The sequence below is a fragment of the Schistocerca gregaria genome, chromosome 7, assembly GCF_023897955.1.
Source record: "Schistocerca gregaria isolate iqSchGreg1 chromosome 7, iqSchGreg1.2, whole genome shotgun sequence".
In the NCBI taxonomy this organism is placed as follows: Eukaryota; Metazoa; Arthropoda; class Insecta; order Orthoptera; family Acrididae; genus Schistocerca; species Schistocerca gregaria.
The window spans coordinates 180,764,138-180,784,889 of NC_064926.1; the positions used below are offsets into that span (position 1 = coordinate 180,764,138).

The 20,752-nt window shown below is 46.1% G+C and overlaps 1 protein-coding gene across 1 annotated transcript in view; it reads right to left on the reverse strand.

The window, feature by feature from the left end:
* Positions 1-2,500: 2,500 nt before the first annotated feature.
* Positions 2,501-20,752, reverse strand: part of LOC126282343 (proteoglycan 4-like) — a 91,793-nt gene continuing 73,541 nt past the window's right edge. Inside the window, exons 3-4 of the mRNA XM_049982000.1 lie at positions 14,556-14,672; positions 2,501-2,630 (exon numbers count right to left, since the gene is read on the reverse strand). Of these exons, the coding sequence (XP_049837957.1) occupies positions 2,501-2,630; positions 14,556-14,672 (247 nt within the window). The remainder of the gene's footprint in view (positions 2,631-14,555; positions 14,673-20,752) is intronic.

Genomic DNA, 20,752 nt, shown 5'->3' on the forward strand with positions numbered 1-20,752 from the left:
ATAATGTGCAAAATGTTACTGCAAAATTTAAAGCTTCTGAGACATGATATTTACCGCGAGCAACCCAAACAGACGTATCTACGAGGGGCGTTCAATAGGTATACTTCCCTCACATATCAGGTTGATTTTATTTCGGATTTCAATACACCATATTATTTCCCACACTCTTGGCTACAAAAGCCTGTTTTTTGAAACATAATGTACGTGCAATGCACTGGGCTTACGCCATCTTACTAGGAGGGCCTATGTGATCGCACAGTACCATTCTACTCGTAGACGTCGGAGCATGCGTCATGGAAGTTGGAAGGTGCGAGATCCCAGCTGTAGGGTGGATGAAGAAGAACATTTCAACCAAGTTTTGTGAACGCCTCTCGGATGCACAGACTTGTGCGAGCTGTTGGGCTGTAATGCTGGTTCGTTTGCCTTTTTGTAGCGAAGGAAACCCTGAAGACCTTTCTTCAATTTTCTGATTGGCATCACAATACACTTAAGAATTGATCGTTTCACCGTAAGGGAGGGCATTAAACAGAATAACTGCTTCTGAGTCCCAGAAGCCCATCTTGAACTTTTTCTTCGGAGGAGAGATGATGTAGCCCCACTCCATGGATTGTCGTTTTGTTTTCGGCTCGAAGTCATGAAAACATGTTTTTCTATTGTGACGATGTTTGACCAAAAAATGGTCACGATTAGCCTCTTTACGCTCAGGCTATAGAGCACAGATGGTCCTCAGTTGCTCTTTGTCATCTGACTATGAATACCCCAACTGGTGGACGAGTGTGTCAGCACTTCCTAAAGAAACGTTCAGTTGAACAGCGAGATGGTTTTAAATGGTGGATCACCTCGAATGAGAATAAATGTAGCTCCATCTTGGACTCAGGAGTGTGGGACAGCGGATGTCGATGAAATATAATAATACTGTCCGAACAGCCGTTATTTTTTAATTGCTTTATTAAACAAACAGTTTCGACGTCCATTCAAGTCCAGGCCTGTCGCATGAATGACCCCAAGTAGCAATCATGCTTGTATAAAACACGGTACTAATATTCATTCAGTTGCTGTCACATGAAAAATGAAGTTCGGATGCCTATGGGACAGACACAAATACCGGTGTCTTGTTTGATATAAGAACGTCTATTACTTGATGTCCTTTATACGACCGCGTGAAGATGAAGTGATTGGGTCGTCGAATCAGGCTGCCTAATAAAATAGTGTCAGAATAACGGCTGTTCGTATAGTATTACTGCATTTATAGCGAGAGTGTACGCACTTTCCGACATTGCACGAGTCACAACTGTTGTAAAAGGCAGGCACGAGGGAGATCCGATAGGTTTGCACAACCTTCTTGCAATGATGACACGCCTCCCCCAAGGACTCGTCTAGCATTTCTTCACTGTCAGTTCTCCTAAGACATTTTGCAAGTGCCTTTAAGTGTCTGGGATGATTTGATTTTCTGTCAAACTGAAGTCAACGACATCTATCTGATTGGATCGTATTTCCGTTATAGATGCCACTTTTAAGGCTACTACCACCTATCGTAACTTCATGAAATTAAAGGGGTTGAAGCGGGAATATTCTAAGAAGCTCCACAACAAATTCTGCGCTTATAACAGAAATCTGCCGAGAAAAAAATGTTCGTTCATCGTATTTGAGGGTGGTGGTCATCGATTTCTCCAGACCTCTGACGTCACAAGGGTCCGCAGTGCCAACGAGTGGACCAAAACTTTCAATTGGGTCAGCAATGATTTTTATCTGTATCTGTGCCGTGCAAGTGATGCTCAATGTTGTGGCACAGGAAATCTTTGGTGTTGTAAGTGTCTATGAATTATCATATCAGAAATCTTTAACAAGTTTTATATTCACTAATTAATCATACTTAAAAGAACGAGTACATTGACAAGATGATCATAGCAAATAATCCAGCCCTCAGTTTACATAATTCCAACTTGCTACCTATCGTAGTAAATCATACGATAAAACACTCTGGCCCTCAGAATATCTTCAGCTATACAAAAAGAAGGCACAGAAAAATATAATGTATATTACAGAGGTATACACATCGCAGCTAGTAACAACTTATCCTGGCAGCACCATGTTCCTTTGATCCACTAGGCCAACACCGTCTACTCGTACACGATGGACCCAATGGCCTGCGTTGACAGCAAACCACCACAAGTCGAGATCGTAGATTCTGCCAGGCTGCCTCCGCTTCTATGCTGCTCAAGACTCTGCTCCACCTTATACAGCTGGCTGCCCTCTCACACAGTTGGTTACTGTCGTCCCTTGACCGATTACTTCCATTCTCACTGCTGCTCCCCTCTGGCGATGACAACGCCCGTGCCGTCCCCTTCATCACCGGTTGACTCCATTAGCTAGCCACGGCAGAGCGTAAACAAGAATGGGCGGCACGCAACCCACGACTCCCTGCACTGACGGAGTGTGGGCTGGCATATAGCTGTCGGGGAAAGCAGGGAGTGGATTGCAGGTAGACTCCATGGCCAGATCACAAACCTGACCGTGAGTCCTCCTCCCACTCAATCGCGAACAGGTCGGCAAAGACCTGCTCGCCGAGGTGCTGTTGCTGGCGCTCTCTGCCGCTGCGGAAGGCAACAACCAGCGCTGGCGAAAAGAGCCTGGTGGGGCACGAATACGTCTGTGTCTTAAATCACATATGAAATAGACCACTGAATAGGATGATGAATTGGATTCTTCTGTAGCAAACTTAGTAATTAACACTGAACAGAGCATTGGTACTACCGTAAATGTTGCTGTTTTTGAGTCAGAGGAAGTGCAGTCATTGTTAACATTTAAAGAGGGTCAGATGCATATTAATAGGTAGAGGAGGGACCTAGCACAAGAATTAAATGAAAAAGTATGAAAGAGTGAGGATTAGGTAGTTGAAAGTGTTGCTGAAGGTTAGTGTTACCGCAGAATTCCTGTACATGATGATCAGGTATTTAAGGTAATGAAGGTCAGGTTGATCCTATGTCTCATTGTGAGAGGAGGAGACCACATTGTAATCGTAGAGATTTCCAATGAGAGAATGTTCGTGAAGTATAAATGTTTGGCTCTGACTGTATTCACTGTTTATCTGTCAAAAAATTCATTTGCTTACGAACACAACAAATGGGATTCATTGTCTTGCTTGTTTTGAGAAATCTTATTTTTCATCCCACCAGCATCGCCTGTTTGCCACAGTACTGAATTTGTATGTGGTTACTTGACAAGATGAATTGCTTCATGGATCTGAACCTTATTAGGATGTGTGAGCCTTATGACGTGTATAGGCATTTGCTCTTGTCTGCACGTTGGTCTGACAGAGATGGTGCCAAATTTTAGCAGTTCTGGTTTTAGCAAGAGTGCGTGTTTCTTTGAATATGTGTTAAAATCACTTTATATATAACACCATTATGTTGAGTTTATTTGTATTTGCCTTATGGAACTTATTTCACATTCATGAAAAATTATTGTGATTGACTGTGTGAAAGATAACTGTTTTCAAAACTTACTACACAAAATGGATTACGAAAGTAGTGATGAGGATGGATGTGGTAAGAATGGTAAATTATTTATTCTGATCTGAGGCCACATGAAATGGGGACTATGATTACGGGTGACATGATTTGTGACGTGATAGGTATGGTAATGGCAGGTGGAGACAGGGGGATGAAGAACCTGATTAAAATAAGGATGGTTAGAAGCGTGGTTATTTTAGTTATAACAGAAGTAGCAGAGGAAACGGCAGTGGTGGTCGCTGAGATGACAGAGACACAAGTCTGCACATTGTGGAAATACAATCAGCTGATCCAAGGAGTAATGCTGAAGTTAACTTCGGTGAGTGTGCAATTAGGGGAAGAGTTTGAACACTGTCTCAAATTTCTTTTCAGATCAATATTGTTCTTTGAGTCGAAATCTGTTGTGAATGAAAATAGTGGTAATGCAAATTTTATCAATATACACTCCTGGAAATTGAAATAAGAACACCGTGAATTCATTGTCCCAGGAAGGGGAAACTTTATTGACACATTCCTGGGGTCAGATACATCACATGATTACACTGACAGAACCACAGGCACATAGACACAGGCAACAGAGCATGCACAATGTCGGCACTAGTACAGTGTATATCCACCTTTCGCAGCAATGCAGGCTGCTATTCTCCCATGGAGACGATCGTAGAGATGCTGGATGTAGTCCTGTGGAACGGCTTGCCATGCCATTTCCACCTCGCGCCTCAGTTGGACCGGCGTTCATGCTGGACGTGCAGAGCGCGTGAGACGACGCTTCATCCAGTCCCAAACATGCTCAATGTGGGACAGATCTGGAGATCTTGCTGGCCAGTGTAGTTGACTTACACCTTCTAGAGCACGTTGGGTGGCAAGGGATACATGCGGACGTGCATTGTCCTGTTGGAAAAGCAAGTTCCCTTGCCGGTCTAGGAATGGTAGAACGATGGGTTCGATGAAGGTTTGGATGTACCGTGCACTATTCAGTGTCCCCTCGACGATCACCAGAGGTGTACGGCCAGTGTACGAGATCGCTCCCCACACCATGATGCCGGGGGTTGGCCCTGTGTGCTTCGGTCGTATGCAGTCCTGATTGTGGCGCTCACCTCCACGGCGCCAAACACGCATACGACCATCATTGGCACCAAGGCAGAAGCGACTCTCATCGCTGAAGACGACACGTCTCTATTCGACCCTCCATTCACGCCTGTCGCGACACCACTGGAGGCGGGCTGCACGATGTTGGGGCGTGAGCGGAAGACGGCCTAACGGTGTGCGGGACCGTTGCCCAGCTTCATGGAGACGGTTGCGAATGGTCCTCGCCGATACCCCAGGAGCAACAGTGTCCCTAATTTGCTGGGAAGTGGCGGTGCGGTCTCCTACGGCACTGCGTAGGATCCTACGGTCTTGGCGTGCATCCGTGCGTCGCTGCGGTCCGGTCCCAGGTCGACGGGCACGTGCTCCTTCCGCCGACCACTGGCGACAACATCGATGTACTGTGGAGACCTCACGCCCCACGTGTTGAGCAATTCGGCGGTACATCCACCCGGCCTCCCGCATGCCCACTATACGCCCTCGCTCAGAGTCCGTCAGCTGCACATACGGTTCCCCTCCACGCTCTCGCGGCATGCTACCAGTGTTAAAGACTGCGATGGAGCTCCGTATGCCACGGCAAACTGGCTGACACTGACGGCGGCGGTGCACAAATGCTGCGCAGCTAGCGCCGTTCGACGGCCAACACCGCGGTTCCTGGTGTGAGCGCTGTGCCGTGCGTGTGATCATTGCTTGTACAGCCCTCTCGCAGTGTCCGGAGCAAGTATGGTGGGTCTGACACCCCGGTGTCAATGTGTTCTTTTTTCCATTTCCAGGAGTGTGTGTACGTCTTAAGACATAAGGATTTGGTTTCTCTATGACGAGGAAGGAGATGAGTTAGTGAAAGAGAATTTGTTCGGTGTACTGTATATTACCATTCAGAATTCTGTGAACATCGTGGTGTGTGGAAAGTTTTTTTCCTATCAGACTAAGGAGAACAGTGCAAGAGCTCTTCCTGTCAGGCTGTATCCTGTCCCAGGGTTTAATAATACACATGTTAATGCACAGGATGTTTGAACTTGCTGTGACTTCTGATAATAATGAGTTGTTAGTGAGGTCTAAGAAGGGAGATGGAATTTGACTGCTGCTATATTCCAGACAAATTCGTATTGTTATTGTAGCATCAATGTAATGACTATTGACCTTAGATATCTTGTTGCAATAATATCACGGTATTAAGGTTCCTTCTTCTATTCTCTTATGACAAGTTACTGACAGTTTGAGCCTCACCTTTGTTGTCGAAAGTTCACAGCATTCCTATATTGTTGCTGTTGCTACCTTTTGGGTTGAACATCCAGTCAATTGCATTTATTACAGGTCTTAATAGGAATATATCTGGCGATTTGAGAATAATGTTGACTATCTACATTGACAATGTGTTGATTGTCTAGGAGAAAGTCATAGCGAGGTTTTGTACAGGCTGTCGACAAGTTAACTTAGAAAAATCGCAAATTTAGTAGGTGTCACGTGAAATTTCTTGGACATATTGTGAAGGCATCAAGAGTTCCACATGATTCTGTAAAGATTGAGGTAATTAGATGCTCCTCTGTTATAAAAATTAGGAAAAAGATTAGAGCATTCTTGAGAGTGATTAATTTTTAGAAATGGTTTATAAATAACAATATTTTGCCTACACATAGCTGTGTGCATTGATTGGAATGAAAACTTGCTGGCTTTCGGAAGGCATGAAAAATCCTATCGTCAGATTACGGAAGGATGTGGAAGGAAACTGGTGGTGCCTTTTGCATAAGAACCAGTCTTGCATTTGCCTGGATCGATTCAAGGAAATCAGGGAAAACCTGAATCCCAGATGCCCGGATGGGAATTAAATTGTCATCCTTCCGAATGTGAGTTCTTTATGCTAACCACTGGACATGGGACACCCAAATAAAGGCAGAATTTGAGTATGTAACGCTGGCTGTTGTAGGGCTACCTCTTTTTTCATATCCAGACTTACGGGTAGGTGAAGAATTTTGTCTATTGTCTTCCAAGAAACTGCTGTACACTGCCCAACAGAATTAAAAGATTACTGCTTCAAAACCCCGTAATTTCCACCCATTAAAAGATTACTGCTTCAAAACCCCGTAATTTCCACCCATTGCAACGCAATAGTTTGATATATGGTACAAGGATGCGACCTTCTTCCTCTGTAACGGTGCAGAAACGTGGCGTCCTGCGATGTCACCCTCAGGCTCGACGTTTCTTCGAACAGCTTGGTGTTGTTACATGTGGAGAAACGAACATACCTCAAAAGTTCATGTCACGTGTAAGGCGAATTAATGATGCCACATTGACACCAAATTTCACGAAAATTCTCCGCAACGTCACTGTGGACGTGTTATGTGAATGGAAGGTGGTAACACCCCGTAATTGGACGCCCTTTCAATGGAGGGCACAATCACGTTGCCAATCGTAGAAATTAGTATGTTTTCTTATAGGTGGCTGGGGAAATCATTGCAGACATACCGCTCCGAATCGACGCGAAAGGCCGCAGGGATTGACGAAAAGGGCGAAAAGGAAAACACCGTTTTTCCCTGTGGGGTTGATTCCCACACATTTCAAGATCGAGAACGACAGTTTACAGTGTTCTGAGCAACAGGGAGACATTCTTGGCAACTTCTGACACCCTCGGGCGATTGAACTACACTCCTGGAAATTGAAATAAGAACACCGTGAATTCATTGTCCCAGGAAAGGGAAACCTTATTGACACATTCCTGGGGTCAGATACATCACATGATCACACTGACAGAACCACAGGCACATAGACACAGGCAACAGAGCATGCCCAATGTCGGCACTAGTACAGTGTATATCCACCTTTCGCAGCAATGCAGGCTGCTATTCTCCCATGGAGACGATCGTAGAGATGCTGGATGTACTCCTGTGGAACGGCTTGCCATGCCATTTCCACATGGCGCCTCAGTTGGACCAGCGTTCGTGCTGGACGTGCAGACCTCGTGAAACGACGCTTCATCCAGTCCCAAACATGCTCAATGGGGGACAGATCCGGAGATCTTGCTGCCCAGGGTAGTTGACTTACACCTTCTAGAGCACGTTGGGTGGCACGGGATACATACGGACGTGCATTGTCCTGTTGAAACAGCAAGTTCCCTTGCCGGTCTAGGAATGGTAGAACGATGGGTTCGATGACGGTTTGGATGTACCGTGCACTATTCAGTGTCCCCTCGACGATCACCAGAGGTGTACGGCCAGTGTACGAGATCGCTCTCCACACCATGATGCCGGGTGTTGGCCTTGTGTGCCTCGGTCGTATGTAGTCCTGAGTGTGGCGCTCACCTGCACGGCGCCAAACACGCATACGACCATCATTGGCACCAAGGCAGAAGCGACTCTCATCGCTGAAGACGACACGTCTCCATTCGTCCCTCCATTCACGCCTGTCGCGACACCACTGGAGGCGGGCTGCACGATGTTGGGGCGTGAGCGGAAGACGGCCTAACGGTGTGCGGGACCGTAGCCCAGCTTCATGGAGACGGTTGCGAATGGTCCTCGCCGATACCCCAGGAGTAACAGTGTCCCTAATTTGCTGGGAAGTGGCGGTGCGGTCCCCTACGGCACTGCGTAGGATCCTACGGTCTTGGCGTGCATCCGTGCGTCGCTGCGGTCCGGTCCCAGGTCGACGGGCACGTGCACCTTCCGCCGACCACTGGCGACAACATCGATGTACTGTGGAGACCTCACGCCCCACGTGTTGAGCAATTCGGCGGTACGTCCACCCGGCCTCCCGCATGCCCACTATACGCCCTCGCTCAAAGTCCGTCAACGGCACATACGGTTCACGTCCACGCTGTAGCGGCATGCTACCAGTGTTAAAGACTGCGATGGAGCTCCGTATGCCACGGCAAACTGGCTGACACTGACGGCGGCGGTGCTCAAATGCTGCGCAGCTAGCGCCATTCGACGGCCAACACCGCGGTTCCTGGTGTGTCCGCTGTGCCGTGCGTGTGATCATTGCTTGTACAGCCCTCTCGCAGTGTCCGAAGCAAGTATGGTGGGTCTGACACACCGGTATCAATGTGTTCTTTTTTCCATTTCCAGGAGTGTATTATCTAGAGACATTTTGGGTTTGCATTACCGCACTGCGTGATTGTGCAAATTCGGAGTCTACAGGTTGGAACCACCAATGACAGTCTGAAACCAGTCGACGAAATTTGAACGTGACCCAGAGCAGAAGAGGGTGCCTAAGCATTTTCAGCGCTTCTGAATGTGTCCTCCTATAGCGTGACCGTGGCGGGGTGCGACATTGCCATATGCGTCAGTAAAACGGCAAAGAGTACCTCACCCCCCCCCGCCCTAGTTCGGCAAAACCCTCGGTCGCGTCTGTCCACCTTTATTGAAATTTTTAAAATGTTTCTCTGCATACAGTATCCGTGGCGAGAGTCCCCAGTCCCTGCAAGTAGGCTTTGCTGCTGCACATTTGGCACCAGACTGCTGCTCTTGCACCTGGTAGAAGGCATCGCGAGACGGAGAGAGGGGGATGGGTTGCTAGTCTACAAACACCTAGGGCTTCGGCATGGGTTCTGTCTATAAAGTTACATTACTAAAATTTTCAAATAAGGTAGGTAGGTGCCAACGAGAGTTTTGCCAAAATTGGCAGTCTTCGATCTTTATATCCTCTGTTTGCCATTTTCTACATCTACATCTACATCCATACTCCGCAAGCCACCTGACGGTGTGTGGCGGAGTACCTCTATCGGTTCTCCCTTCTATTCCAGTCTCGTATTGTACGTGGAAAGAAGGATTGTCGGTATGCTTCTGTGTGGGCTCTAATCTCTCTGATTTTATCCTCATGGTCTCTTCGCGATATATACGTAGGAGGGAGCAATATACTGCTTGACTCTTCGGTGAAGGTATGTTCTCGAAACTTTAACAAAAGCCCGTACCGAGCTACTGAGCGTCTCTCCTGCAGAGTCTTCCACTGGAGTTTATCTATCATCTCCGTAACGCTTTCGCAATTACTAAATGATCCTGTAACGAAGCGCGCTGCTCTCCGTTGGATCTTCTTTATCTCTTCTATCAACCCTTGAACCATTTGAACCACAAATGACAGCTCCGCCAATGCACTGCCGTTTTATACCTTGTGTATGCGACACAACCACCATATTTGTATGAGCATACCGCTATCCCATGACTTTCGTCACCTCAGTATATTTTCGTGACCTCTACGTCAAGTCTTCGTTTGTTAATCAGGAAACGAAATTCTCTGAAACATCTTCAGTGACATGAAGTATATAATTTTACTTAAGTTGATGACTTTTCATTTTGATTCATCGTAATTTATGTCTTTAAAAAACCTGCACCTGTATTAGTAATGATTTAACTGATAAAACGCTGCACCAGTTACGGAGCAACAACAAAAAAATGTGGTATTGTCTTTCTTAATTAATCATGAACAGAATAGCACGAGTACATGTAGTGCAGTAACTACGCTAATAACACAACACATATTATGCTGTAAACTAGTAGCGCAGAAATTTAAATTTTGTTACGGGAGTTGGCAGTTAAATAGTGGCAACTGCTTATTCACAACCTTTACAAAAGAGTTACATGTTTGCACCTGTTACTGTCCTTCAAAGTAGTCACCAGCATTGTGTATAACCTGTTGTCAGCGATGTAGAAGGCGTAGTATACCGTTAGCACAGCCTGTTGATGGTGCAAATGGAGCGGTCTTGCCTGTCGAATCTCTAGAACTGTTCGGAAACGAATGTCCCGAAGTGGTTCCTTCATCTTCGGAATCAAATCAAGGACTTAAGTCCGGAGAGTATGGTGGATGGTACAGTACGTCCCAGTCCCATAGACCGAACACAGCACCCCAGCTTACGCTGTATGTGTCTGCGCATTGTCGTGCAAAATGATGGGTTGGTTGCCCAGGAAGTGTCGTCGCTTCTTTCGCAAAGATGAAGACACTGTCGTGCTGTACGACCTCTGGCACATTCATTCTTGATCCAACTCCGTTGTTCCTGTTTCGAAAACATAGTGACACCGATACGTTAGACCGCTCGCTCACAAGTGACTGTTTCCCTCGATTGTGCGCACACCGGTGACGTGGGACGAGCGAGGCCATTTGCTCGGAGGTAAGGTAGGTACGTCAACAACGTGTGCTATCAGCGAAAATAGTAGATTCCATTGCATAGTGTCTCCAAAGCAGTGTTGCCATTATTTATGTTCTAACCCACGTATGTTTGTAATCACATTATATGTAATGTAAAAGTGCTGTATTCTAAGGGAAAATTTTCAAATTTCTTTAGATTCTTCAATAAATCCAGGCGAAATGTCCATAACAAACGTGGTCTGAGATGTGAGAGGTGATAATTTAACTGTAGTTTTTCACTGAACGAGTTAATTAATACAGATTTTATTGTTTTCAATGTTTGTGATTCCTACTACGAACCCAACAGCATTTACTGTTTTGACCACAGACACATTCAACAGTCGTTAATGTGACTTCCGATGTAATCTCTATTAAACGTAATGTTCACTACGCATTAAATTTTATGACGACAGCCACGCGGAATGGCCTCGCGGTTTGAGGTGCCATGTCACGGGTTGCGCGGCCCCTCCCGACGGAGTTTCGAGTTCTCCTTCGGGCATGGGTGTGTGTGTCGTTATTAGCGTAAGTTAGTTTAAGAAGTGTGTAAGTCTAGGGTCCGATGGCCTCAGCAGTTAGGAAGTCACACACATTTGAATATTTGGAACAGGCGACGGTCATTGCTTACTCTTTATTAGCCTTGCTCACATTAGGGTTGAGGGAAGATTATGAGGAGAAGACACTGTAATGGCTGATTTTAAATCTCATATATTCCATAAGTATGCGAGGTGACACTGCACCCGCTGCCAAAAGCAGGGTACAAACAATGTCAATTCTTGCAGCATTCCAACCTCCTTTTGTGGCAACATCTAATTTACCACCGACATCGAAAAAATTTTAACACGAATTAAATTATAATATCATTTGCAAACCTATTTTCTAATTTTATAACTGGATCAGTCTCGTAAGACATTTTCCAGTGGTAATGTACCTAGTATCGTAGAGGTGCACAGTTTGCATCTATGATCTACACATCGACAGGCTCATAACCACTTGAAAATGGTTCCTGTCATGTTTTCGTATGAAGCAGTTGCACAACCATTGGAATTCACGGTATCCAGTTTTATGGCGCTATATGATAAGTTCGTTGATTAAAAAAAAAAAAAAAAAAAAAAAACGTATTGGGCTGAAGATGGCATAATGAATTTCCGAAACTGGTTGCTTTCAGAATAATATAAAATATCTCACAGTGTACGGCTCTTGGTGAAGTAATGGACAGAGACTTGAAAATGGTTTTGGAGGCTGACCCGGTTGTAATGTTAGAAAATAAAATGGCAAATGGAATAGTAATTCATAACCAGTTAATTATTACAGTTGTGGGTTATCGATTCATAGAATAATGTGCAAAATGTTACTGCAAAATTTAAAGCTTCTGAGACATGATATTTACCGCGAGCAACCCAAACAGACGTATCTACGAGGGGCGTTCAATAGGTATACTTCCCTCACATATCAGGTTGATTTTATTTCGGATTTCAATACACCATATTATTTCCCACACTCTTGGCTACAAAAGCCTGTTTTTTGAAACATAATGTACGTGCAATGCACTGGGCTTACGCCATCTTACTAGGAGGGCCTATGTGATCGCACAGTACCATTCTACTCGTAGACGTCGGAGCATGCGTCATGGAAGTTGGAAGGTGCGAGATCCCAGCTGTAGGGTGGATGAAGAAGAACATTTCAACCAAGTTTTGTGAACGCCTCTCGGATGCACAGACTTGTGCGAGCTGTTGGGCTGTAATGCTGGTTCGTTTGCCTTTTTGTAGCGAAGGAAACCCTGAAGACCTTTCTTCAATTTTCTGATTGGCATCACAATACACTTAAGAATTGATCGTTTCACCGTAAGGGAGGGCATTAAACAGAATAACTGCTTCTGAGTCCCAGAAGCCCATCTTGAACTTTTTCTTCGGAGGAGAGATGATGTAGCCCCACTCCATGGATTGTCGTTTTGTTTTCGGCTCGAAGTCATGAAAACATGTTTTTCTATTGTGACGATGTTTGACCAAAAAATGGTCACGATTAGCCTCTTTACGCTCAGGCTATAGAGCACAGATGGTCCTCAGTTGCTCTTTGTCATCTGACTATGAATACCCCAACTGGTGGACGAGTGTGTCAGCACTTCCTAAAGAAACGTTCAGTTGAACAGCGAGATGGTTTTAAATGGTGGATCACCTCGAATGAGAATAAATGTAGCTCCATCTTGGACTCAGGAGTGTGGGACAGCGGATGTCGATGAAATATAATAATACTGTCCGAACAGCCGTTATTTTTTAATTGCTTTATTAAACAAACAGTTTCGACGTCCATTCAAGTCCAGGCCTGTCGCATGAATGACCCCAAGTAGCAATCATGCTTGTATAAAACACGGTACTAATATTCATTCAGTTGCTGTCACATGAAAAATGAAGTTCGGATGCCTATGGGACAGACACAAATACCGGTGTCTTGTTTGATATAAGAACGTCTATTACTTGATGTCCTTTATACGACCGCGTGAAGATGAAGTGATTGGGTCGTCGAATCAGGCTGCCTAATAAAATAGTGTCAGAATAACGGCTGTTCGTATAGTATTACTGCATTTATAGCGAGAGTGTACGCACTTTCCGACATTGCACGAGTCACAACTGTTGTAAAAGGCAGGCACGAGGGAGATCCGATAGGTTTGCACAACCTTCTTGCAATGATGACACGCCTCCCCCAAGGACTCGTCTAGCATTTCTTCACTGTCAGTTCTCCTAAGACATTTTGCAAGTGCCTTTAAATGTCTGGGATGATTTGATTTTCTGTCAAACTGAAGTCAACGACATCTATCTGATTGGATCGTATTTCCGTTATAGATGCCACTTTTAAGGCTACTACCACCTATCGTAACTTCATGAAATTAAAGGGGTTGAAGCGGGAATATTCTAAGAAGCTCCACAACAAATTCTGCGCTTATAACAGAAATCTGCCGAGAAAAAAATGTTCGTTCATCGTATTTGAGGGTGGTGGTCATCGATTTCTCCAGACCTCTGACGTCACAAGGGTCCGCAGTGCCAACGAGTGGACCAAAACTTTCAATTGGGTCAGCAATGATTTTTATCTGTATCTGTGCCGTGCAAGTGATGCTCAATGTTGTGGCACAGGAAATCTTTGGTGTTGTAAGTGTCTATGAATTATCATATCAGAAATCTTTAACAAGTTTTATATTCACTAATTAATCATACTTAAAAGAACGAGTACATTGACAAGATGATCATAGCAAATAATCCAGCCCTCAGTTTACATAATTCCAACTTGCTACCTATCGTAGTAAATCATACGATAAAACACTCTGGCCCTCAGAATATCTTCAGCTATACAAAAAGAAGGCACAGAAAAATATAATGTATATTACAGAGGTATACACATCGCAGCTAGTAACAACTTATCCTGGCAGCACCATGTTCCTTTGATCCACTAGGCCAACACCGTCTACTCGTACACGATGGACCCAATGGCCTGCGTTGACAGCAAACCACCACAAGTCGAGATCGTAGATTCTGCCAGGCTGCCTCCGCTTCTATGCTGCTCAAGACTCTGCTCCACCTTATACAGCTGGCTGCCCTCTCACACAGTTGGTTACTGTCGTCCCTTGACCGATTACTTCCATTCTCACTGCTGCTCCCCTCTGGCGATGACAACGCCCGTGCCGTCCCCTTCATCACCGGTTGACTCCATTAGCTAGCCACGGCAGAGCGTAAACAAGAATGGGCGGCACGCAACCCACGACTCCCTGCACTGACGGAGTGTGGGCTGGCATATAGCTGTCGGGGAAAGCAGGGAGTGGATTGCAGGTAGACTCCATGGCCAGATCACAAACCTGACCGTGAGTCCTCCTCCCACTCAATCGCGAGCAGGTCGGCAAAGACCTGCTCGCCGAGGTGCTGTTGCTGGCGCTCTCTGCCGCTGCGGAAGGCAACAACCAGCGCTGGCGAAAAGAGCCTGGTGGGGCACGAATACGTCTGTGTCTTAAATCACATATGAAATAGACCACTGAATAGGATGATGAATTGGATTCTTCTGTAGCAAACTTAGTAATTAACACTGAACAGAGCATTGGTACTACCGTAAATGTTGCTGTTTTTGAGTCAGAGGAAGTGCAGTCATTGTTAACATTTAAAGAGGGTCAGATGCATATTAATAGGTAGAGGAGGGACCTAGCACAAGAATTAAATGAAAAAGTATGAAAGAGTGAGGATTAGGTAGTTGAAAGTGTTGCTGAAGGTTAGTGTTACCGCAGAATTCCTGTACATGATGATCAGGTATTTAAGGTAATGAAGGTCAGGTTGATCCTATGTCTCATTGTGAGAGGAGGAGACCACATTGTAATCGTAGAGATTTCCAATGAGAGAATGTTCGTGAAGTATAAATGTTTGGCTCTGACTGTATTCACTGTTTATCTGTCAAAAAATTCATTTGCTTACGAACACAACAAATGGGATTCATTGTCTTGCTTGTTTTGAGAAATCTTATTTTTCATCCCACCAGCATCGCCTGTTTGCCACAGTACTGAATTTGTATGTGGTTACTTGACAAGATGAATTGCTTCATGGATCTGAACCTTATTAGGATGTGTGAGCCTTATGACGTGTATAGGCATTTGCTCTTGTCTGCACGTTGGTCTGACAGAGATGGTGCCAAATTTTAGCAGTTCTGGTTTTAGCAAGAGTGCGTGTTTCTTTGAATATGTGTTAAAATCACTTTATATATAACACCATTATGTTGAGTTTATTTGTATTTGCCTTATGGAACTTATTTCACATTCATGAAAAATTATTGTGATTGACTGTGTGAAAGATAACTGTTTTCAAAACTTACTACACAAAATGGATTACGAAAGTAGTGATGAGGATGGATGTGGTAAGAATGGTAAATTATTTATTCTGATCTGAGGCCACATGAAATGGGGACTATGATTACGGGTGACATGATTTGTGACGTGATAGGTATGGTAATGGCAGGTGGAGACAGGGGGATGAAGAACCTGATTAAAATAAGGATGGTTAGAAGCGTGGTTATTTTAGTTATAACAGAAGTAGCAGAGGAAACGGCAGTGGTGGTCGCTGAGATGACAGAGACACAAGTCTGCACATTGTGGAAATACAATCAGCTGATCCAAGGAGTAATGCTGAAGTTAACTTCGGTGAGTGTGCAATTAGGGGAAGAGTTTGAACACTGTCTCAAATTTCTTTTCAGATCAATATTGTTCTTTGAGTCGAAATCTGTTGTGAATGAAAATAGTGGTAATGCAAATTTTATCAATATACACTCCTGGAAATTGAAATAAGAACACCGTGAATTCATTGTCCCAGGAAGGGGAAACTTTATTGACACATTCCTGGGGTCAGATACATCACATGATTACACTGACAGAACCACAGGCACATAGACACAGGCAACAGAGCATGCCCAATGTCGGCACTAGTACAGTGTATATCCACCTTTCGCAGCAATGCAGGCTGCTATTCTCCCATGGAGACGATCGTAGAGATGCTGGATGTACTCCTGTGGAACGGCTTGCCATTCCATTTCCACCTGGCGCCTCAGTTGGACCAGCGTTCGTGCTAGACGTGCAGACCGCGTGAGACGACGCTTCATCCAGTCCCAAACATGCTCAATGGGGGACAGATCCGGAGATCTTGCTGCCCAGGGTAGTTGACTTACACCTTTCTAGAGCACGTTGGGTGGCACGGGATACATGCGGACGTGCATTGTCCTGTTGGAACAGCAAGTTCCCTTGCCTGTCTAGGTATGGTAGAACGATGGGTTTGATGACGGTTTGGATGTACCGTGCACTATTCAGTGTCCCCTCGACGATCACCAGAGGTGTACGGCCAGTGTACGAGATCGCTCCCCACACCATAATGCCGGGTGTTGGCCCTGTGTGCCTCGGTCGTATGCAGTCCTGATTGTGGCGCTCACCTGCACGGCGCCAAACACGCATACGACCATCATTGGCACCAAGGCAGAAGCGACTCTCATCGTTGAAGACGACACGTCTCTATTCGACCCTCCATTCACGCCTGTCGCGACACCACTGGAGGCGGGCTGCACGATGTTGGGGCGTGAGCGGAAGACGGCCTAACGGTGTGCGGGACCGTTGCCCAGCTTCATGGAGACGGTTGCGAATGGTCCTCGCCGATACCCCAGGAGCAACAGTGTCCCTAATTTGCTGGGAAGTGGCGGTGCGGTCTCCTACGGCACTGCGTAGGATCCTACGGTCTTGGCGTGCATCCGTGCGTCGCTGCGGTCCGGTCCCAGGTCGACGGGCACGTGCTCCTTCCGCCGACCACTGGCGACAACATCGATGTACTGTGGAGACCTCACGCCCCACGTGTTGAGCAATTCGGCGGTACATCCACCCGGCCTCCCGCATGCCCACTATACGCCCTCGCTCAGAGTCCGTCAGCTGCACATACGGTTCCCCTCCACGCTCTCGCGGCATGCTACCAGTGTTAAAGACTGCGATGGAGCTCCGTATGCCACGGCAAACTGGCTGACACTGACGGCGGCGGTGCACAAATGCTGCGCAGCTAGCGCCGTTCGACGGCCAACACCGCGGTTCCTGGTGTGAGCGCTGTGCCGTGCGTGTGATCATTGCTTGTACAGCCCTCTCGCAGTGTCCGGAGCAAGTATGGTGGGTCTGACACCCCGGTGTCAATGTGTTCTTTTTTCCATTTCCAGGAGTGTGTGTACGTCTTAAGACATAAGGATTTGGTTTCTCTATGACGAGGAAGGAGATGAGTTAGTGAAAGAGAATTTGTTCGGTGTACTGTATATTACCATTCAGAATTCTGTGAACATCGTGGTGTGTGGAAAGTTTTTTTCCTATCAGACTAAGGAGAACAGTGCAAGAGCTCTTCCTGTCAGGCTGTATCCTGTCCCAGGGTTTAATAATACACATGTTAATGCACAGGATGTTTGAACTTGCTGTGACTTCTGATAATAATGAGTTGTTAGTGAGGTCTAAGAAGGGAGATGGAATTTGACTGCTGCTATATTCCAGACAAATTCGTATTGTTATTGTAGCATCAATGTAATGACTATTGACCTTAGATATCTTGTTGCAATAATATCACGGTATTAAGGTTCCTTCTTCTATTCTCTTATGACAAGTTACTGACAGTTTGAGCCTCATCTTTGTTGTCGAAAGTTCACAGCATTCCTATATTGTTGCTGTTGCTACCTTTTGGGTTGAACATCCAGTCAGCTGCATTTATTACAGGTCTTAATAGGAATATATCTGGCGATTTGAGAATAATGTTGACTATCTACATTGACAATGTGTTGATTGTCTAGGAGAAAGTCATAGCGAGGTTTTGTACAGGCTGTCGACAAGTTAACTTAGAAAAATCGCAAATTTAGTAGGTGTCACGTGAAATTTCTTGGACATATTGTGAAGGCATCAAGAGTTCCACATGATTCTGTAAAGATTGAGGTAATTAGATGCTCCTCTGTTATAAAAATTAGGAAAAAGATTAGAGCATTCTTGAGAGTGATTAATTTTTAGAAATGGTTTATAAATAACAATATTTTGCCTACACATAGCTGTGTGCATTGATTGGAATGAAAACTTGCTGGCTTTCGGAAGGCATGAAAAATCCTATCGTCAGATTACGGAAGGATGTGGAAGGAAACTGGTGGTGCCTTTTGCATAAGAACCAGTCTTGCATTTGCCTGGATCGATTCAAGGAAATCAGGGAAAACCTGAATCCCAGATGCCCGGATGGGAATTAAATTGTCATCCTTCCGAATGTGAGTTCTTTATGCTAACCACTGGACATGGGACACCCAAATAAAGGCAGAATTTGAGTATGTAACGCTGGCTGTTGTAGGGCTACCTCTTTTTTCATATCCAGACTTACGGGTAGGTGAAGAATTTTGTCTATTGTCTTCCAAGAAACTGCTGTACACTGCCCAACAGAATTAAAAGATTACTGCTTCAAAACCCCGTAATTTCCACCCATTAAAAGATTACTGCTTCAAAACCCCGTAATTTCCACCCATTGCAACGCAATAGTTTGATATATGGTACAAGGATGCGACCTTCTTCCTCTGTAACGGTGCAGAAACGTGGCGTCCTGCGATGTCACCCTCAGGCTCGACGTTTCTTCGAACAGCTTGGTGTTGTTACATGTGGAGAAACGAACATACCTCAAAAGTTCATGTCACGTGTAAGGCGAATTAATGATGCCACATTGACACCAAATTTCACGAAAATTCTCCGCAACGTCACTGTGGACGTGTTATGTGAATGGAAGGTGGTAACACCCCGTAATTGGACGCCCTTTCAATGGAGGGCACAATCACGTTGCCAATCGTAGAAATTAGTATGTTTTCTTATAGGTGGCTGGGGAAATCATTGCAGACATACCGCTCCGAATCGACGCGAAAGGCCGCAGGGATTGACGAAAAGGGCGAAAAGGAAAACACCGTTTTTCCCTGTGGGGTTGATTCCCACACATTTCAAGATCGAGAACGACAGTTTACAGTGTTCTGGGCAACAGGGAGACATTCTTGGCAACTTCTGACACCCTCGGGCGATTGAACTACACTCCTGGAAATTGAAATAAGAACACCGTGAATTCATTGTCCCAGGAAAGGGAAACCTTATTGACACATTCCTGGTGTCAGATACATCACATGATCACACTGACAGAACCACAGGCACATAGACACAGGCAACAGAGCATGCCCAATGTCGGCACTAGTACAGTGTATATCCACCTTTCGCAGCAATGCAGGATGCTATTCTCCCATGGAGACGATCGTAGAGATGCTGGATGTACTCCTGTGGAACGGCTTGCCATGCCATTTCCACATGGCGCCTCAGTTGGACCAGCGTTCGTGCTGGACGTGCAGACCTCGTGAAACGACGCTTCATCCAGTCCCAAACATGCTCAATGGGGGACAGATCCGGAGATCTTGCTGCCCAGGGTAGTTGACTTACACCTTCTAGAGCACGTTGGGTGGCACGGGATACATACGGACGTGCATTGTCCTGTTGAAACAGCAAGTTCCCTTGCCGGTCTAGGAATGGTAGAACGATGGGTTCGATGACGGTTTGGATGTACCGTGCACTATTCAGTGTCCCCTCGACGATCACCAGAGGTGTACGGCCAGTGTACGAGATCGCTCCCCACACCATGATGCCGGGTGTTGGCCTTGTGTGCCTCGGTCGTATGTAGTCCTGAGTGTGGCGCTCACCTGCACGGCGCCAAACACGCATACGACCATCATTGGCACCAAGGCAGAAGCGACTCTCATCGCTGAAGACGACACGTCTCCATTCGTCCCTCCATTCACGCCTGTCGCGACACCACTGGAGGCGGGCTGCACGATGTTGGGGCGTGAGCGGAAGACGGCCTAACGGTGTGCGGGACCGTAGCCCAGCTTCATGGAGACGGTTGCGAATGGTCCTCGCCGATACCCCAGGAGTAACAGTGTCCCTAATTTGCTGGGAAGTGGCGGTGCGGTCCCCTACGGCACTGCGTAGGATCCTACGGTCTTGGCGTGCATCCGTGCGTCGCTGCGGTCCGGTCCCAGGTCGACGGGCACGTGCACCTTCCGCCGACCACTGGCGACAACATCGATGTACTGTGGAGACCTCACGCCCCACGTGTTGAGCAATTCGGCGGTACGTCCACCCGGCCTCCCGCATGCCCACTATACGCCCTCGCTCAAAGTCCGTCAACGGCACATACGGTTCACGTCCACGCTGTAGCGGCATGCTACCAGTGTTAAAGACTGCGATGGAGCTCCGTATGCCACGGCAAACTGGCTGACACTGACGGCGGCGGTGCTCAAATGCTGCGCAGCTAGCGCCATTCGACGGCCAACACCGCGGTTCCTGGTGTGTCCGCTGTGCCGTGCGTGTGATCATTGCTTGTACAACCCTCTCGCAGTGTCCGAAGCAAGTATGGTGGGTCTGACACACCGGTATCAATGTGTTCTTTTTTCCATTTCCAGGAGTGTATTATCTAGAGACATTTTGGGTTTGCATTACCGCACTGCGTGATTGT